A 19225-nucleotide genomic window follows, 5' to 3' on the forward strand; every position below is an offset into this window, starting at 1 on the left:
GAATTGGTTTTTGCTATCCTCTACAATGATTTAGTTTTAAATTTTAAAAGTTTTCGATTGTACAGGTACTGTTTCTCTTTCTTCTTGAAATTACATGTTTTTTATATAGGGATTTTATCCTTAATGTGAGGCTATTTTGAATTTCATCTTGCTGTTTTCTTAGGATTTTATATATACATATACATATGTATACACATATATATGTACATTTTCTTTTTAGATTTTTATTTCTAAGTAATCTCTACCCAACATGGAGCTCGAATTTATAACCCCGAGATCAGGAGTTCCATGCTCCACCAACTGAGCTAGCCAGACACCCAAGGATTTTGTATTAATAAAACATTTAAATCAATACTAATTTTTCTTTGTGGTATTTGCCATTAGAGATGTGTGGATAGTATACATGCTTTATATAAAAGCATATACAATTAAAACTTTAAAAAGTTAATATGTATGCATGTACATTATAAAAGATTCAAACATTTTGAAAGTACATAAAGTAAAAGTGAAAGTTCTCCTTAACTTCAGGGTACTCCTTATATAATCACTTATTAATTTTTGTATGTGTGCCTTTCTGGTCCTTATTTTTTTAAAAATGTAAATTCCATGCCCAACCTGGGGCTTGAACTCACGATTCTGAGATCATGAGTAGCTCACTCTATCAACTGAGCCAGCCAAACAACCCTCTGGTCCTTTTTTGATGTATCTATACACCGATATAATGCATGTGCACATAGTGCATACATGTTGCCTATTTTGTGAATTGTATTTTTTTGTTTAGCAGTGTATCTTGGATAGCTTTCCATATAGATAGCCTACTTCATTTGTAATAAATACAATGATCTGTGTAGCCACTTGTATTTTGGTGAACATTTCTATTTGTTTACAAATGATGCTGCTGTGAACATTCATATACAGAACGTCTGTGTGTATTTGTGACTGTTTCAGTAGTACAGCTCTTACAGACAGAAGTACTGAGCCAGAGGATGTGCAAACTTAAATTCTGATAGATTCTGCTACATTGCCCTTTAAAAACGCTGAACCAGTTCACACTCCCACAAAGTATGAGGATGCCGGTTTTCCCTCACCTGCACCTCCATTCTTGCCATAGCCATTCTTGCCATTATTTTACCAATCTGATGAATAGAAAATGGAATCACATTGTTTTAATTTGCATTTTCATGATTACCAGTGAAATTGAGCATCTGTTCTTTACTTCTTTTCTGTCAATTGTTTATTTTTATCCTTTGTCCATTTCTGTATTGAGGTTTTTTTATTTGTTAGTATGATCTCTTTATGTACAGTCTGTATTACCCCCTTTCACCTTTGTATGGTTAAGAACATTTTCTTCTAGGCTCTTGTTATTTGATTATATTTATGATATCTTTCTTTGTTCTGAGGTTTTTATAATTTATGTGGTCAAACAAATCTTAGCTGACTTGGTTCTTTTTTTTATTTTTATTTTTTAAAAGATTTTATTTATTCTTGAAAGACAGAAAGAGGCAGAGACATAGGCAGAGGGAGAAGCAGGTTCCCTGTGGAGAGCCTGACGTGGGACTCAATCCCAGGACCCTGGGATCACTACCCGAGCCAGAGATGCAATAGTGGTGCACATTATTTTTCTCTAATACTGTCATAGGGTTTTTGTTTTAGTTTTACATATAGTTTGATGTAGGAATCTGATTTAATTTTTTCCCAGGTGGGTAACTAGTTGCACAAGTATCATTTAATAGATAATCTTTTCCTCTTTGATTTTTAATTTCATTTAAATTTATTTAAACTTTTTTTTTTTTTTTTTTTAAGTAATCTCTATGCCCAATGTGGTGCTCAAACTCACGACCCTAAGATCAAGTTGTATGCTCTACTGACTGAGCCAGCCAGGTACTCCTCTTACTGATTTTTAAATGCTAAGTCTATCACTTATTGAGTTCCCATTTACACTTGGGTCTGTTTCTGGACTGTTGACTTTCATTGTTCTGTTTGCCTATTTTAATACTAGTGTCCTACTGTTTTAATTATTATAATTTTATAATATTTAATGCCAAATGGTAAGACAAGTTCCCACTTCTAGTGGTTAAAATTATTTTCAGGTTTGGCCATTCTCCTTTCACATTTATACTGTCTGATAAACTTGAGAATCAGTTCATTAATTAAAAAATTAATTCCAATTGAATTTTGATTGAAGTTGCAATAAGTTCAGATTAACTTGTGTAATTTTAAAATATTTACAGTATTGCATCTTTCTATTCAGGAACACAGATGGACAGAATGCCTTCTTTTTACTTATTTTTTTTAAATATTTATTTTTTTAAGTAAACTCTGCCCATTGTGGGGCTTGAGCTTATGACCCCGCGATCAAGAATCATACTCCCTTCCAGTTGAGTCAGCCAGATGCCAGTGCTTTCTTTTTATGATAGTGGTTTTAAGGATTTCTAATTTCTTTATATAATTTTTGTATGTTAGTTTTGGGTATAATCCTAAATTTGTTTTTATTGCTGTTTTGAATAAGACCTTTTAAAATGTATATTTTCTAATTAGTCATTGCTAGTTGATTGGTAAGATATTGATCTATTTGTTTATAAGCAAGATAAATTCCTGTTGGTTCTCATAAATTTTTAAATGTATTCAAATACATCTCTGATGCCAATTTTTGGAGCCTCTGCCTTTGAGACTATTTGCATAGTGGGTTGAATTGTCATTTGTTATACTATACTTGCTCTGTAGTTATTTATTGACTTTGCTCCTTTCTTGTGTACATTTGTATGCTGTTGAGCCAGTTTGGTAGATCTTTTCCTTAATTGGTATGTAATTTGTAGGTTAGCCACTGATTATTTTGGCCTTTGCTTCAGGAATAACCTGAATATGTTTGTCTAGCTTCTCCCTGAAGTTAGCAGGTCTCATAGTAGGTCTTAAATCCAGCAGTATAGACCATGTTTTTAGAAGTATGTTCTTAAGGAGTTGCCCCTAGTTGTAATAGCTAATATCGATACTTTGCTGTAGCTGATGCATAGTATAGATATTACTTCTGATAGTATAGATATTAATTCTGTTTTATAAATGAAGAAGCTGAGATCTAAGAAAGGTAACATAAATTTTCCAGTGTCACACAGGGTTATGAACAGAGTTCAGTTTTAAGACTTGATCCCTTAACTTTTACAAACGTTCAGTTTTCTGAGGATGTGACTTCATGCAAGGTTCTGTGTTCTTGTGGTTCTTGCTGAATTCTATTTCTCTAAGTGTATTTCTCCGTTCGATAATTTTGCAGATACTTAAAATGCTATGTTTGTATACATTACTGAATTCAGAATTTGGTATCCTTTGCACATTTTACTCAAGAGTTGATTCGTAAATCCAAATACATGCTAGCTCTTACAGAGAACCTGAGCTATTAAAATGTTGTGGCTCTTTTGTGATGAGGCTTTTTACAAATTGTAGTCTCAAGCATTTTTGTCTCTTAGGGTGACTTTGTTACTTTTGGTATTCTTTAGGTAAATGATATTCTGATTTTAATGTTACTTGCTTTTTAAAAAATAAGAAACAAGTACAACTAGGTCTGCTTAATATTTTAAAAATCTCTCTTTTCTAAGATGAAATAGAGGCAAGGGCTCTTTATCTGAGTGGTTTGATACATGTCCTCCAAGTGTTCTCACAGGAAATGAATTAACTGAACTCTAGGCTCTTAGGCCACCTGCAACAATACTTGGGTTGTAGTGATAGGATTGTGTAGCTTGTAGGCCTTATAGTGTACGAACTGATCATTCAATTAACAAGATCAGAGAATGTTTCCTAACATTAACAAGACCTCTGTGCCTGTCCATTAATGTTGGAAGTTTTCAAATTATTGCTTGTGAGCTTCTGGAATCCCAAGAGGTTTCTGGGCCTAGTCTTCATCTTTGACCATTTTCCATTCCTTTCTAATGTAAGGAGTACAGATTGATTAAGAATGAGTGAGATGAATTAAAAGAGAAATACTGGAAATGACCAACTGGAATGAAGTTGAAGTGTGAAAATTCCAATTTACAGTTGCTATAAGGGCCATTTGGTATGTAAATCAGGTACTCACATCCTCCTTTATCTGAGAGCCTTCTGCAAACTGTTGGAGGAATATACAGGCTTACACAAGTGGGCAGAGAGTATTGGGTGGTTTCTAACTCACCTTTGCTTTGTTTTATTTATTGTTCTTTTTGCCCCACCTCTGAAGAATCAGCTTCTTCCCCAAGCAGATGGTGCTGGTAAAGACTGAATTCCTTAAGAAAAGTTAATGTAAGTGTAAAGAATTGCCTTATTATTTAATAGTAGGCTCTGGTCACTTTCTATATGTAGGTCACTGTTACATCCTGTTTACCTCTCCTGAAACGTTACCTGGCACTTCATAGATACTCCATAATGTCTAAATATAAATAAATAAATATTTATGGATTCAGAATAAATTCCAAGTATTGCCTGAATTTAGGTTTTCTTATATGAAGAGCAAAACATTGAGGAAAATGTTTAATGTTATAATTGTGTGCAGTTGAATGGATTATATCCCTCTTCTTTTCAAAATAAAAGCTTTTAAAATATCACTCTTTAATTAGAAAAAGAAGCACATTTCATGTTAATTTAAAATCTGTCTGCTAAAGCTTTTTGCTTAAGAAAAGGTTTAGCTCTGTTGTAACTTCCATAGCTTATAGTTAATATGTAGATTTGCAATTAAATAGGCATGGTGAAATGCAGTGCATATATTTGAAAATACAGTGAGAACAAACTAAAAATGAGATCGGAAATCCACTAGCAACTTAAGTCAGCTGTTACACTCAACTTTTCTCACACTGTATAATCTTTTTTTTTTCTTTTAATGCTGATCTTTCTTTAATGCTGATTATAGAAAAGACCCTTTTTCAAACTTCCTATGGATGAAACTGGAGGGAACCTTAAATATTTGACCAGTTTTCAGCATCTGAGCACTGTGTAGTGGTTTTTACATTCAAAATAATGTAAGTTCCCGAAGACTGGCAGATTCTGTTCTTGGAAGGTCCTTACCAGACATCTCATTTAGAGTAATTGGAAAAAGTTCTATTGGAAATGCCTTTGAAGTGAATGGTAGGCTTTTATAAAATGTTTCTGGGAGGCTGTAGACTCTAAAGCTGTTGTTTGCAACAAGCACCAGACTGGTGAATCTGGATGACTCTGAATAGTCCTTGCAGCATTTCTGGGTATTCTGTTGGCGCATTGTTGACAGTATATAACCAAAATTTAGATTTTAGGGTTCATTAATCTTTAGGGAATGCAAAATAAACTTAGTCTTAAATGCTTCATAGATGCATCCACTATTTTAAAGGACATTCAATAATTTTAATGCACACAGTTGCATTAAAAATCTATTTATACCTAATATACTTGCTATGTGTCCTTTCTTATGAAGCTCAGAAGCAGCCCCATATACTTTCTAATTGCCACACTAACTAGAGGAGGTATCTGGCAGCTGGATCTCTACTCGCTTTCAAGGACTTGCCATTTATGCATCATTTTTACCTTGAACTCTTTTATGAGGTTGTTGTTTTGGTTGTTTTTATTGCTTTTGTTCACATAGAACCACATTACTTAAATTAAAAAAGAAGGAAAGACGATTGCTGAGAAGTGAGAGAAGTCCCATCAAGATGACTAGAGATTTAATACTATAAAATAGTCAACATTCGCCTAGTTGTAGTAAAAATAGAGTGCCATTCTATCCTTATTGAGAACATGGTGCTTTTTTTCTCCCTCCAAATTTTAGTATGTGGTTTATAAAAATTGATTGAGTTGTTTTTCAGTTTCTCAACGGAGAAAATGAAAGTAAAAAGCTCAGACCATTACTCTAAATGAATTTTTATACATTTGTCACTTGAAAACTATTTTTAGTTGAATGGTAGCTTGTAATTGTATTTATTGTAGTTTATAGTATTTATAACCTGCTGTGGTTTTGAATATTGCTCTTAAGATTGCAGTTAGTGACCCACTAGGTTTTAATTGCTAGGAAATTACAGAGAATGTGAAAAGTTTTGGTTAAGCCTGGGGAATAGCCATTCTTGCTTTCCTCAAAATTGGCATCAGTGACTATTTAATGACAACAGAATGCTTTAAAAACATGCTGCCTAAAGTCTAGCTGTTATTAAAATACCATAATAGCTAGTGTGTAAGTAATAGTTGCTTTTTTGTTGTAGAAACTCTGTGGTAAGAGGAAAGCTTCAACGAAATCCTTAAAAATATAGTATAAAAAAGCAGTAAATAGAGGATTTTTAAAAATGGGATATGGATGAGAAAGAGGAAGACACATGTTTACATCTGACATGGTTACAGTTATTTAAATTCCTTGTTTCCTTTGACTTTGCAGTTAAGGTTGTTTTCTTTCTTTTTGACAAACTGTGTAATTATTTTTTAAAATATCATTTTTATACCTCTACAGTTTACAACTAGTGTCTCTTTTAAAAAAGCGATATGCCAAAACCCATTTTAATGCAATATAAAGCTTGGAAATTTGAGCGCTTCAATGTCAGGAAACCAACACCGTATGTACTAATTTCTAAATTACTAGCTGGGCTTCTAAATGTATGTTGTTCATGCAGCAGAGGCAATTCGTACAGAGCAGTCTGTGGGGTTGGTGTTTCACTAAGCATTTGCCATTGTTTAGTACTGTTTGTCTCTACATTTATTCAATATTACCATATGCTATAATCTCTAGACCAGATGAGAACATCCAGCAAGCATAGACTTCCAAGCAGGAAACAAAATAAGTTGTAGGAAATGGAGCTGCTATAAAATTTTATGGACACTAGTTGCAAAATGCTTTCTGAAAATTGTAATAGTAAGTGGGAGAGTGGGTCACGCCTCATTTTTTATAGTCTTTTCTACACCCATCTTTCAGAAGTTTCCTTATGCTTGGTGATCAAAGTAGGCATTTAAAAATGGTGTGGTGTGGAAATAATTTTAGAATAACAGTTTAAATAATTAAACATTTTGTATTCCATTTTCTGTAAGCGATCGGAGGGTTTTTTTTTTTTTAAGCCTATTTCAACAACTAAATCCACTTTTGATTATTCTAATGGAAGGGGCTATATGACTAAGAGACACAAGTGACACTCTGATTTGGTTTATTCTCATCCAACTTTATGCCCAGTTTTAGTCAGCAAGTAAACTATTTAGAGTTTGTTTTCCTTCGCTGACTACCTTACTGCTAGCTTGCTTTTAGCTAACGATGTTTAGAAATAAAAAAAGGGGTAAGGAATATATGGCTTCTGCATCTAAAAAAAGAAGACTCACCATAATCTGGGTAATTGAGAATTTTTATGAACTGTGCAATTGAAACATTCTACTTTAAAAAGGAGATGGGAATGTGGGCTTCTTCAAATCTTAATGTTAAAATTAAAGATAAATTTAAGATATTAAATATTTATTATATACCTAAATGTGAATGAGATAAACCCATTTAGGACGTTTTTAAAATTTGGGGTGAGATGATTGTTGTAACTGAAAATTGAATATAGTTCTGAGTGCACTGATATTTGAGAATAAAAGTGTATTTTTTAAAATATTAAATGTTCTTTTTATTTACTTATTTAAAAAAAAATTTTTTTTAAGATTTTATTTGAGAGAGAGTGTACTAGCAAGTGGGGAGAAGGGCAAAGCGAGAGGGAGAAGCAGACTCCCCACTGAGCATGGAGTTCCACTTGAGGAGGTAGTCTTGCAACTTTGAGATCATGACGAGGTCAAATCAGGAGTCCTTGGCTTACCTGACTGAGACACCCAGGCACCCCAGAAACGTTTTAAAAATAGATTTTATAGTTCTTTTGATAAATGGAATGTGTATGTTCATGTTGAGGAAAAAGCTTTTCATTATTCAGAATTATTTCTTAGATCTGCATTGTTTTCTCATTCTAGTCATGGGAAAGTGGCAGCGCAACACTACAGCATCTTATCTGACTTAGTCAGCTATTACCCTATACCCCGACCTAATGCATCATTTGTAAGTCCTACATAATAATGATCATCACAATCATAATAATATTATACTACTCACCTTTCATAGGCTATTCATATCTATTATTTCATCTAAGCCCTTTGATTGGTCTTTCCATGAAAACCATTAAAGTGAGTGTATATTCATGTGCGTGTGTGTGTGTGTGTGTGTATAGTATAAAAACGGTATATATACATATAATATAAAAAATGCTTTTTGATTGTTTAAGATAAGTCATCATAATGGCAAAGAGGTAATTGAGGACTTCTCTCCTACTATGTGTCAGGCTCTTTGGTAGGAAACTTACACACGTTATCTCATTTAGTCATCACCACTAACTTTTATAAAATAGGTCTCTGTATTCCTATTTTATGATGAGACCTCTAGTTGCAACTAGAGGAAGAGAAGATGGGCTTTTAAGAGTGGTAAGGAAGGTACTGGTCTAGGTAGAGAGACAGTGATAATTGAAAACACTATTTGATTATGTGACCACTCTCCAGAAAGTGGTCAGGAAAGTTAATTTTTTTTTAAAGATTTTATTTATTTATTCATGAAAGAGAGAGAGAGAAGCAGAGACACAGGTAGAGGGAGAAGCAGGCTCCATGCAGGGAGCCTGACGTGAGACTCTATCCTGGGACTCCAGGATCACACCCTGGGCCAAAGGCAGGCGCTAAACCGCTGAGCCACCCAGGGATCCCAGGAAAGTTAATTTTGTGGAGGAGGTTGGACCTGTGCTATTTACTGAGAAAGGGAACAGACCAGAAAAGGGTTAGTATAAATGCTGATGAGTTTAGTTAGGATGTGTTAAGTTTAGGGAAGGGAAGCAGAGATCTTGCAGAAGGTAGGTACAACTAACAGTGGTAAAAGATTTTTTTCCCTCCTGAATTGTATAGTTTTTTGTTAGGCATTTCTCTAGACATTATTAATGACATTTAAGTTTTGATTGTGTTTATGAAGGATTATAATGAAACGTTTATGCCTTGAATAGTTACATAAATTTTGGGATGATTTCATGGTATGTTACTATTATAGCTACCATGTCCTACCAGGTTGAGTATGTTTTTTAAGCAAACTTGATTATATGAAATCTCAATTTTTAAAAGTATTTTTTAAATATATAAGCAAAGCTTGTTTATTGTAGAAAAATTGGACTAGAAATTAACATGAAGGAAAAAATTGATAGTCCTACTACTGGATTTCATTATTATTTTTAAAATTTATTTATTTGAGAGAGAGAGAGCAAGGTGGGGGAGGAGCAGAAGGAGAGGGACAAACAGACTCCAGACTTAGTGCACATCCAGATGCAAGGCTCAATCCGAGATTATGATCTGAGCCAAAATCAAGAGCTGGATGCTCAACTGACTGAGTCACCCAGGTGCCCCTGAGTTGCATATATTCTGATTTTTCCTCCTATGTGTTGTTCCTTTCAGAAATATGGCTACACACACCTTTCTGCAGGAGAACTTCTTCGTGATGAAAGGAAGAACCCAGCTTCACAGTATGGTGAACTCATTGAAAAGTACATTAAAGATGGAAAGATAGTGCCAGTTGAGATAACCATCAGTTTGTTAAAGAGGGTAAGGAGTGTGAATGCCAGCCAATTTAAACCAGCAAGGAAATGAGAAACTAATTCTATCTTTTCTTTTTCTTTTTTTGTTTTAATTCTACCTTTTCTTTGAGTAATGGAAAAAAATGAGAGTAATAAATTTCTTGCTTGTGATAGGTGGTCATGCTTTTTGGGAATAGCACTACTGGACATTCTACTTTTACCTGGGAAGAAATTAGACAGTAGCAAGCATTCTCTACCTTGATCTAGGATCAGCTAGCTCAACTTCACGTCTACGTACGTGTCCTCAACTCTTCCCCAGTGTGCAGTGTCTCACTTGCATTTCTATTCTTCCTTTTTCTTTTCCTTCCTCCTCCTCCTCCCCCTCACTTTTCCCTTTTCTGTTTTCTTGTAAGCTGTAAGCTTTCTTTCTTCCCTCCCTCCTTTCCTTCCTCTCTTCCCTTTCTCCCTTTTTCCCATGACCCTCCTATTGTTGCTGTTTTCTCAATTTTGATGTTTCCTTTTGTGGTGAATATGTCACCATCTTCAGTATGAAATATGGAGATCAACAGCTACCAAATTTAAATATGTCTTATCTTAAAAACAGTATCTTGCATGTACATGGTGATTCTCCACTATAGATTTCCAAGACTAGACATTTTTTTTTTAATTTTTTATTTATTTATGATAGTCACAGAGAGAGAGAGAGAGAGAGAGAGAGAGAGAGAGAGAGAGGCAGAGAGGCAGAGACATAGAGGGAGAAGCAGGCTCCATGCACCGGGAGCCCGACGTGGGATTCGATGCCGGGTCTCCAGGATTGCGCCCTGGGCCAAAGGCAGGCGCTAAACCGCTGCGCCACCCAGGGATCCCTCCAAGACTAGACATTAACAGGTATTTTGACATATAAGAAACAGTGAAGGAGAAATGCAGGAGTGAAAACAGTAAGAAATAGTTGAAACCTAGTGGAAAAGAGATACATATGAGCACCTGGATGGAATCACAGAAACTTGAGGTGGAAGAGTGGCTCATTTACACACATTCTTACCTTTTGTTTCAGAGATTGGAGTAACCTGCTTCCATTTCAGAATATATCCTCTCTCCCTATTCTCTGGATTAAATGCCTTGTCTCCACTTTATCACTCAGTATTGTGAAAAAGTGGTCACATTTTTCACTTTTTCACGTTCTGCTCTTCAGCCCTCTGTGGTCAGGTTCTACTTCCATCTTCATTGAAACTATTCTTGCTATTGTTAGCAGTGATCTTCCTTATCAAATCTAGGGGATATTTTTCATTATTTTTCTTTTTTAAAAAAGAATTTATTTGTTAGAGAGAGCCAGGAGTAGGGGAGGGAGAAGCAGACTCCCCACTGAGCAGGGAGCCCAATATAGGGCTCGGTCCCAGGACCTCAGGATCATGACTTGAGCTGAAGGCAGACACTTAATGGACTCAGCCACTCTCACACCCCTCTGGTCATTTTTCTTATAGTACTTAACTTTATTCACTGTCTTTTTGAAACTTCTTTGTTCTCTGTGACACCGTTTTTCTTGATTCTTTCCTATTTAAATGGCTATTGTTTTTTACATCTCCTTGCAAGTTTCCTAAACCATGATGTTCTCAGGGTTTTATCCATAGTCCTCCTCTCCTTTTATGTATTTCATGCTGGATGGTTTTAGCCATGTCCAAGGCTTTCATTATACAAATAAATGCTAAAATCTATAGCTCTAGACACAACTTTTTTTCTGAACTCCAGACCTATTAGATATCCATCTGAATATTTGGTAACTGTCTCAGCGTATCAGTGTATCATCTAAAATGTAATCACCCGGGCAGCCTGGGTGGCTCAGCAGTTTAGTGCTGCCTTCAGCCCAGGGCCTGATCCTGGAGACCTGAGATCGAGTCCCACGTCGGACTCCCTGAATGGAGCCTGGTTTTCCCTCTGCCTGTGTCTGTCTGTCTCTCTCTCTCTTGAATAAATAAATAAAATTTTAAAAAATAAAATAAAATAAAATAAAGTAAAATAAAATAAAATAAATAAAATAAAATGTAATCACCCTTTATCTCCTTTCCTGGTTAATGGTTCTACCATTTGTGCCCAAATCTGAAATCTCGGAGCCAGCCATCTTGTATTTTCCACTTCAATTTCCCAAATTCAGTGAACAAACCTTTCAGTTATCTTCCTCTTAACCGTCTTTGATATAGTCTTTTTTTTTCTCCTTTACCACTGTCCCCTTAGTTCAGATCCTCTTTTCCTTACCTTGACCATCACTAGAGCCTCCTCATGAATCTTTTTGCCTTTAATCCATGCTTACCCCTTCTAATTAATCCTTCATGTTGCAATCAGGGTGATTTTTTTTTTTTTAGAGCTAGAGAGTGAGTGTGAGCAGGGGAGTGGGGCAGAGCAGGAGGGAGAGAGAGAATCTCAAGCAGACTGCAGAGCCCATCACAAAGCCTGTCACACGGCTCCATCTCACAAACCTGAGATCACGACCTGAGCTGAAATCCAGAGTCCATGCTCAACAGACTGAGCCACCCAAGCACCCTAGTCAGGGTGATTTTTTTCCGGAAGGTGATATAAGCATATTTGCTTAAAATTCCTTAAGCAATCCTTTGTTGCTTCCAGAATAAAGAGCAGTTCCTTAGTGTGGCATAATAAGTTCTTCATTAATCTTACCCCTACCTACTTTCTAGTCCTATCTTTCACCACTCTATGTGTGTCTTAATATTCAGTTTTCTCAGCTTACTTCAGATTCATTAAAATTGTTATGCTTTCTCATTTCTGAGCCTTTATATATCCAGTTTACATCATCTGGAGTATCTTGACCCCCATCTGCTTGCCACTTTGCTATTTAGGACTCGGCTCCACTGCCATTTCTCTGGTAAAGCTCTCTTGGGCAGTTTCCCTGGTAATTTGTGCTTTATTTTGTTGTCTTATCATTGCATCTTTTCCTATGTCCTCATAGAACTTAGCACATTTACTTACATGTAATTGTTACCTGCTGAACTGTGAGCCTCCCAAGAGCCATGTTACTGTTCATGTTCCCTGGTATTTAGGCCTTGAATAAATGTATGTTGAGTGAGTAGCACACCTCTTCAGATATCTTCCTCTGTCGTAATCAGGGTAGAAATGCTGTAGTGGGGGCTCAAAAATATTCTGTGAAAGTTTTGTATTACTAGAGGATATTGGAGAAGCAAATGCTGGGATAAAGCCAACCCTTAGATAAAGGAATTAGAGGACCTGACAGCCTTTGTTCTTCGTGAGAAACAAGGAGCAGTTTGAGCACTGAGGGGACTGGATGTTGATATGTTTTGGAATAGAGGTTGCTCCAGAATTGGTCAGTTCTCCATCAGTGCATACCCTATGGTGGCTGGCAGTGGTGAAGATTTGGAAACTAGGGACCTGCACCTCCCATTCACATATTTCAACATTCCGGTCTCAGACTTTGGCTAGGAATGGTGAAGCGTGCTACTCTTGCTGTCTTCCTTGCTTGTATTCTTTCCTCTGCTACCTGTGCTTTGGGGTAGCCAGTGGCATTTAAAATTTAATTAGCTTCAGTAAAAAATGTATTAACTTTTATGCTAATTAATGCTTGCAATCTCTTTATATTTGTCCAAAGCTTTGTGCAATTGGACTTGAATTGTTGCGGAGAATCTGAATGCCTGCAGAAGCAGCATACTTTTTCCTATAGCAAAATGACTTGGGAGGGGAGAGGGGAAGGCAAGATGGGGTCTCTAGTAGCTGGAGCAAAGGTACTGGTTAATGCTTTTTTTTTTTTTTCTTTCTGCTATTCATAACTTTGTGAATGTATATATGAAAGTAATAAATGCTTACTGTAAAAAATTTAGAAACTGCAGAAAAAAACATTGTATGTGTATGTATATGTATATTGGATTATTTCCTTTAAGTCTTTTTTTTCTATGCACCCTCCACTCTTTACTGATGATTTAAGGAATAATAATAATAACAAAATACTTATATCTCCCTCACCCTGCTTAAGAAATTGGATTTTGTTAATGTGTTGAACCTGAATCTTCCTTTTCTTTTAGGAAATGGATCAGACAATGGCTGCCAATGCTCAGAAGAATAAATTCTTGATTGATGGGTTTCCAAGAAATCAAGACAACCTTCAAGGTTGGAATAAGACCATGGATGGGAAGGCAGATGTGTCTTTTGTTCTGTTTTTTGACTGTAATAATGAGGTAAAGAAAACCTTCATCTGCTCATATGGTCTTTAAGCAACTGATGGTCACTATTAGAGAAAAACAAAGTGACTTTTATATTTACATTTTATATTGGCAGCAATATTACCTTGAACTGGCAAATTGGATGGATGGAACAGCACTATCTTGAGGCTGCACTACTAAAAACTATTTGGCATCAGCAATCTTGTGGGCCTAAAATTTGCTTTATTTTCAAAATAACAAGTATTTGTTTTTTAAAAGACTTTATTTATTCATGAGAGACAGAGAGAGAGGCAGAGACATAGGTTCAGGGAGAAGAAGGCTCCCTGCGGGGAGACTGTTGTGGGACTTGATCCCAGAACTCTGGGATCATGACCTGAGCTTTCAAAGGCAAATGCTCAACCACTGGGCCACCCAGGCCCCTCTGTATGTGCTCTTATCAGAGTATTGTCTTAGGATGTTAGGGAAACATTTTTGGTAAGCTGGGAGAACTTTCTATTTTAAAGAAACATGTAAGGTAGCTTGGTTGGTTTGGGAAAAAAAAAAGTTTAATTTTTCTTCTAAGAGTGAAATGATCTTGAGAAAAGCAGGAAAGCGTTTTTTCTTCCTGGTACTTCTAATAACATACCCAGACATACCTTTAAATAACTAAATGAATTTCTCAGAATCATTTAATTAGAAGGCCTGACTGTTTGACAGCTGTAATATAACTTCATTAAATTAATGCCAACAGCCTGAAAGAATAAGAATCTAAAGTACTGCCTTGAAGGAAGTTGGCTATTCTTGGGTTGAATTGCAAATGTGCCTCTGGTGGAGAGACTTACTGCAGCCTTTGAGTTGTTTTAAAATGTAACTCTTTTTCCAACTCCCAAAAATATGTTTTCACTTATTCTTCAAAGTTAACTTTAGAATGTTACCACAGCTTTATAACTAAGGAATGTTTATTCACGATTAACAAGGGATACTTTATTCAAATGCAAATATGTTGACTCTTAAATATTTGGATATTTATGGAATTATCAAAAAGTAAGCAAAATGGAACAAAGTTTGAGGCATGTAATTCATACCTAATAAGTTAATAATATATCCTAGATGGAAGCATACACATACAGATCTTCTTTTTATTGCGGTTTTAAAAAAAAGTACACAGGAAAAACTGAGTCATGAATGAATTCTTATTATGCTCTGTACTTATTTAACCTAGTTTATATAAATTGAACCACATGTTTAAATTTAAAAGGACTTTGCATGTTGATTAATGAATTAGACAAATTAGTTTTAATGTCGGGTTCTTTGTAATCTCTTCAAACTTTTTTCTCTTTTCAGGTTAAAAGAATGGCAAATGTGAACAGCAAATTCACATCGTTGTTTTTTTTTTTTTTTTTTGTAATGACCGTTTTATTTATTTCTCTTTTTAGATCTGTATTGAACGGTGTCTTGAGAGGGGAAAGAGCAGTGGTAGAAGTGATGATAACAGAGAGAGCTTGGAAAAGAGGTACTTTGCAGAATTTACACATTGCCACCTCAGACTCAGTTTGGAACTTGAGGAGCAGATTAAATACCTGCCTCAATTTGCCCAGAAAAATATAATGGGATGCTTAAATATGTAAAATGTCTGGTCTAAGAAGATGATAAGGGAGTCGGTTGGGTTGGATCTGGGTTGTGCTCTGAGCAGTCCTATAACCTGGGGAAGAATGAGGGAGTACTTAGAATCTTGCATCATTTGCTGCTTTTGCAGAATTCAGACCTATCTTCAATCAACAAAGCCAATTATTGACTTATATGAAGAAATGGGGAAAGTCAAGAAAATAGATGCCTCTAAGTCTGTTGATGAGGTGAGTATCCCTAGCTTGCCTTAAAAGTCAAGTAAAAATGTGATTTAGTGGGGGCGGTGGGGTAGGCAGGAGAAAAAGAGAAATGGCAGATTAGTTTGTTTGCTTTTAAAGACCCCGGAGACAAAATGGAAAATGAGATTTTTTTTTCTCCGTTTTGAATAACATCTAAAATAGATTTTACAACTTGAGACTTGTTCTTCACAAGAAGTGGATGGTTATTAATTCCAAACCTCTTTTCTCAAGCACTGAAAAATTGGCATTTTGAGAACTGTGATTTGGACCATGTTCATTTTTAAAAATCTCTAATGTGAATGGGGCCCCTCAAGGGCCCCAGGCTGCTTCCAGCTCATCATCACAGAGCACAGAGCTCCAGGGGAGTAGGTCTTCCAGACCTAGCTCTTCTCACCTCCTCCAAAAATCCATAATCTCTAAACTGCTATGCAAGCCCTCAATGCCCAGCAGCTTTTTCTGGTATCTCTTAATCCAAATCCTCTCGCCTTGACTCCCTGAGTCTTTCTTTCTGGACCTTTCTTGTTTATCACATAGTTCTAGGTTTTGTTTTTTTGTTTTTTTTTTTTAAGATTTTATGTATTTATTTGAGAGAGAGAGTGAGCATGAGCTGGGGAGAAACAGAGAGGGACAGGGAGAAGCAGACTCTTGCTGAGCAGGGAGTGACCCCAAGACTCTAGGATCATGATCTGAGCTGAGGGCAGATGTTTAACCATTTGAGCCCCAGTTCTGTTGGTTTTTTATCCATTACTCCTTCCCATAGAGGTGAGGTGATACATCAGGGAAGTTAGTGCTTTAGAATCAAAAGTAGAAAAATAAGCTACTTCAGTTTACATTTTATCAAATAATTGCTACTGATCAAGAAGTTTGTTTTGTCCTGAAACCACTAATAAAATTGAATGTATGTTGTTCACAATTATGTATTTATGATATTATATGCCATTGTGTAAAGTAAAACAGATAAAACCAAGGAATTACAGTATTTTTTTAATGATACATCTTAAAAATTTATAAAAAAAATTGACCTTTTAGCAGGAACTTAGCCATATAGTGTTTTAATAGCTTTTAAAATTACTATTATTTTTATCCTTTGCAGGTTTTTGATGAAGTTGTGAAGATTTTTGACAAAGAAGGCTAACTCTAAACCTGAAAGGAAACTCAAAATCATGCTTGAATATTGCTTTGATAGCTGCTATTACAACCCCTTTTTAAGGCAATTTTAATCTTTCATAATTACATCTCAATTAATGGCTGGAAAGAATATAGTAAGACAAATTAAATTTTTTATCTTAGATTTTTTTGGTTATAGGAGTAGAGAGTGAATTCGGGTCTAATTTTATCTTAGCTATGGTGCTCACCAAACAAAGAAGGATATCAGCTAGTTCTTTGTTTTTACTCAAAAAGCATATCCCTTTTATAGTTTGTGCCTTCTGTGAGCAGAACTTTTTAGTATGTGTGTATATCCCTTTAATAATTACAACATGTTAGGATTAGGGATTCCCCACTTCCTCGTTTTCTTGCAGGTTTTAAATTTCCAACCTGTTAAGTGAATTTGTGGACCAAATTCCAAAGGAACTTTTTGTGTAGTCGGTTCTTGCAAAATGTGTTTGGTAAACAAACTCATAAAAAGAATTCCTAGAGGTGTTTTAGTATTTATCAAATAACTGACCATTTCCTACAGAAAAGTAAGAAAACTTAGGCTTTGCTTTATTACAACTTATACAAAGTTGTGTGACAGGGCATCTTCTTTGCTTCCAGGGATTGGGTTGGGGTCACTGGGGGTTCAGAGCCTGGCAGAGTTGTCAGCTTTATTCTGACATAAGTCTGAGGGTAAGAGGCAAGGATCACATCTAATGACATGTGTTCCTATGCTCTATTATATAGTGTTATTAATGATTAAACTGATCTTAACAAAATTCCTAGCAGTGGAACCTTGAAGTGCATGTATTAGGTTTATGGTAAATGATTTGGTTAGCATTTTAGTAACACTTCATTCAGAGTGTTTTTGTTTGTTTTTTTAGACTAAATGTAGGGTTGGTATGAAGTAAAAAACATCTAATGTTTAATTTCCCATTTGTGTTTTATTTTCTTGAATCCTTTTTTTTTTTTCAGTTATTTGTTTAAGGAGATTTAAAAATCATTGCACTTTGGTCAGAAAAATAATAAATATATCTTATAAATGTTTGATTTCCTTCTTGGCTACTTTTATTTAGTATATTCTTTTTAGGCATCATGTTGAAGCATTGAAAGGCACAGAATTTAAAAAAAAAAAAAAAGGTTATAGAGTCCAAAGGAATTTTCCCTTAAATCCATTCTTCTTTTAAAAAATCTCTGAGAAATTTGTTTTCCCCTTTCTTATCTTTTTCTGCCATTACTAATGCAGAGTGATTTCCAAGGTCCTTAATGTGAAATTTATTAAAATGTTTCTCATTTTTAGCACTTATGCTATTTGGTATACAGGATTAAGTCAGGGAAGGAATTTTGTCTTTGTGTAATTAGATTTTATATTTAAAGTCTTTGGGAATAGGAGCACCTGGCTCCTGGCTGGCTCAGTGGTAGAGCATGCGTGATTCTTGATCTCATGGTCCTGAGTACAAGCTCTACTTTGGACATAGCGTTTACTTTAAAAAAAAAAAAAAAAAAAAAAAAAGGAGTAGTATAAGGTCATTGGGAATAGTGAAGGCAATTTATGGTTGTTTTACATTATAATAGGTTCATTTATTTCTTTGTGTATTATGAAATTATTAATGATACATTTTTCAACATACTTGCCATCAGGAAACAAAGTATCTGTAAGTAATGTAAAATATTAGCACCAAAATTTGTATTGAGATTATTTTGGTTTCTTGGAAAGGATTGTAATGAATTCTTTTCTAGTGATTTAGTCCATCCAATACAGAGGGACTTTGCTGGTGGTTTAATCAAACAACTGCAGTGTGAAGCAAAAGTAAAGACTAAGGTTTTTTTTTTTTTTTTAAGACTGAGGTTTTGAGAATATTCCTACTCAAATAAGTGAAGAAATTAATCAGATGGGGGAATCTATTTATATTGATACTCAGAAGACTGCTGAGACTAGATGCTTTGCTTTCATCACACATCCTTTTGTGGCATTTGAGAACAGAAACCAAGAAACAATAATTACTAAATTATGAGCCTTTGCTTGTTGTTTGCTTTTGAGCAGAAAAACATGTTGGCAGTAGTGAGTTTAGGATTTGACTGAGTTACCTTTGACTTCGTTAGGTTGGTCATTCCATTTCAAGAAGTTTTTAACTTTTTTGAAAGACCCCTGTGGAAGCCTTGCTTTAAAAAAAAATCGATATTATTTCCATTCAGTGATGTTGGATGTATATGAATTATTTGGTAAATAATCCCAATAAATTCTGTGCCATGGCCTTTACTGTTTCAGATTTCTGTTTTCTCTCAAGCATATTGAAAGACCGAGAAGTATCATATATTTAACGTGTGGGTTTACAGCAAAAGCAGAGTTCAGGATATAGGAGAATTTTCTGTTCTGGTATTAATGTTTGCACATCTTGAATTAAGTAGAAAGCACGACTTTAATCCCATTTCTTTAAGAAGTAATTTGGATTTAGGCACAAGTATAGCATATTTCATTACCTACCTACATCAATTGCTTGTCTCTTTGAAGGGGAGGTTGGCAGCGGGCAATATCTCAGGATGC

General features: G+C 35.2%; 1 protein-coding gene across 1 annotated transcript in view; it reads left to right on the top strand.

The window, feature by feature from the left end:
• Positions 1 to 18935, top strand: part of CMPK1 (cytidine/uridine monophosphate kinase 1) — a 33252-nt gene extending 14317 nt beyond the window's left edge. The window contains exons 2-6 of the mRNA XM_041738624.1: positions 9406 to 9552; positions 13565 to 13717; positions 15118 to 15194; positions 15438 to 15534; positions 16640 to 18935. Coding sequence (XP_041594558.1) covers positions 9406 to 9552; positions 13565 to 13717; positions 15118 to 15194; positions 15438 to 15534; positions 16640 to 16681 — 516 coding nt within the window. The 3' untranslated portion in view covers positions 16682 to 18935. The remainder of the gene's footprint in view (positions 1 to 9405; positions 9553 to 13564; positions 13718 to 15117; positions 15195 to 15437; positions 15535 to 16639) is intronic.
• The last annotated feature ends 290 nt before the right edge of the window (positions 18936 to 19225 follow it).

This window comes from Vulpes lagopus, chromosome 23 (genome assembly GCF_018345385.1).
Source record: "Vulpes lagopus strain Blue_001 chromosome 23, ASM1834538v1, whole genome shotgun sequence".
Lineage (NCBI taxonomy): Eukaryota > Metazoa > Chordata > Mammalia > Carnivora > Canidae > Vulpes > Vulpes lagopus.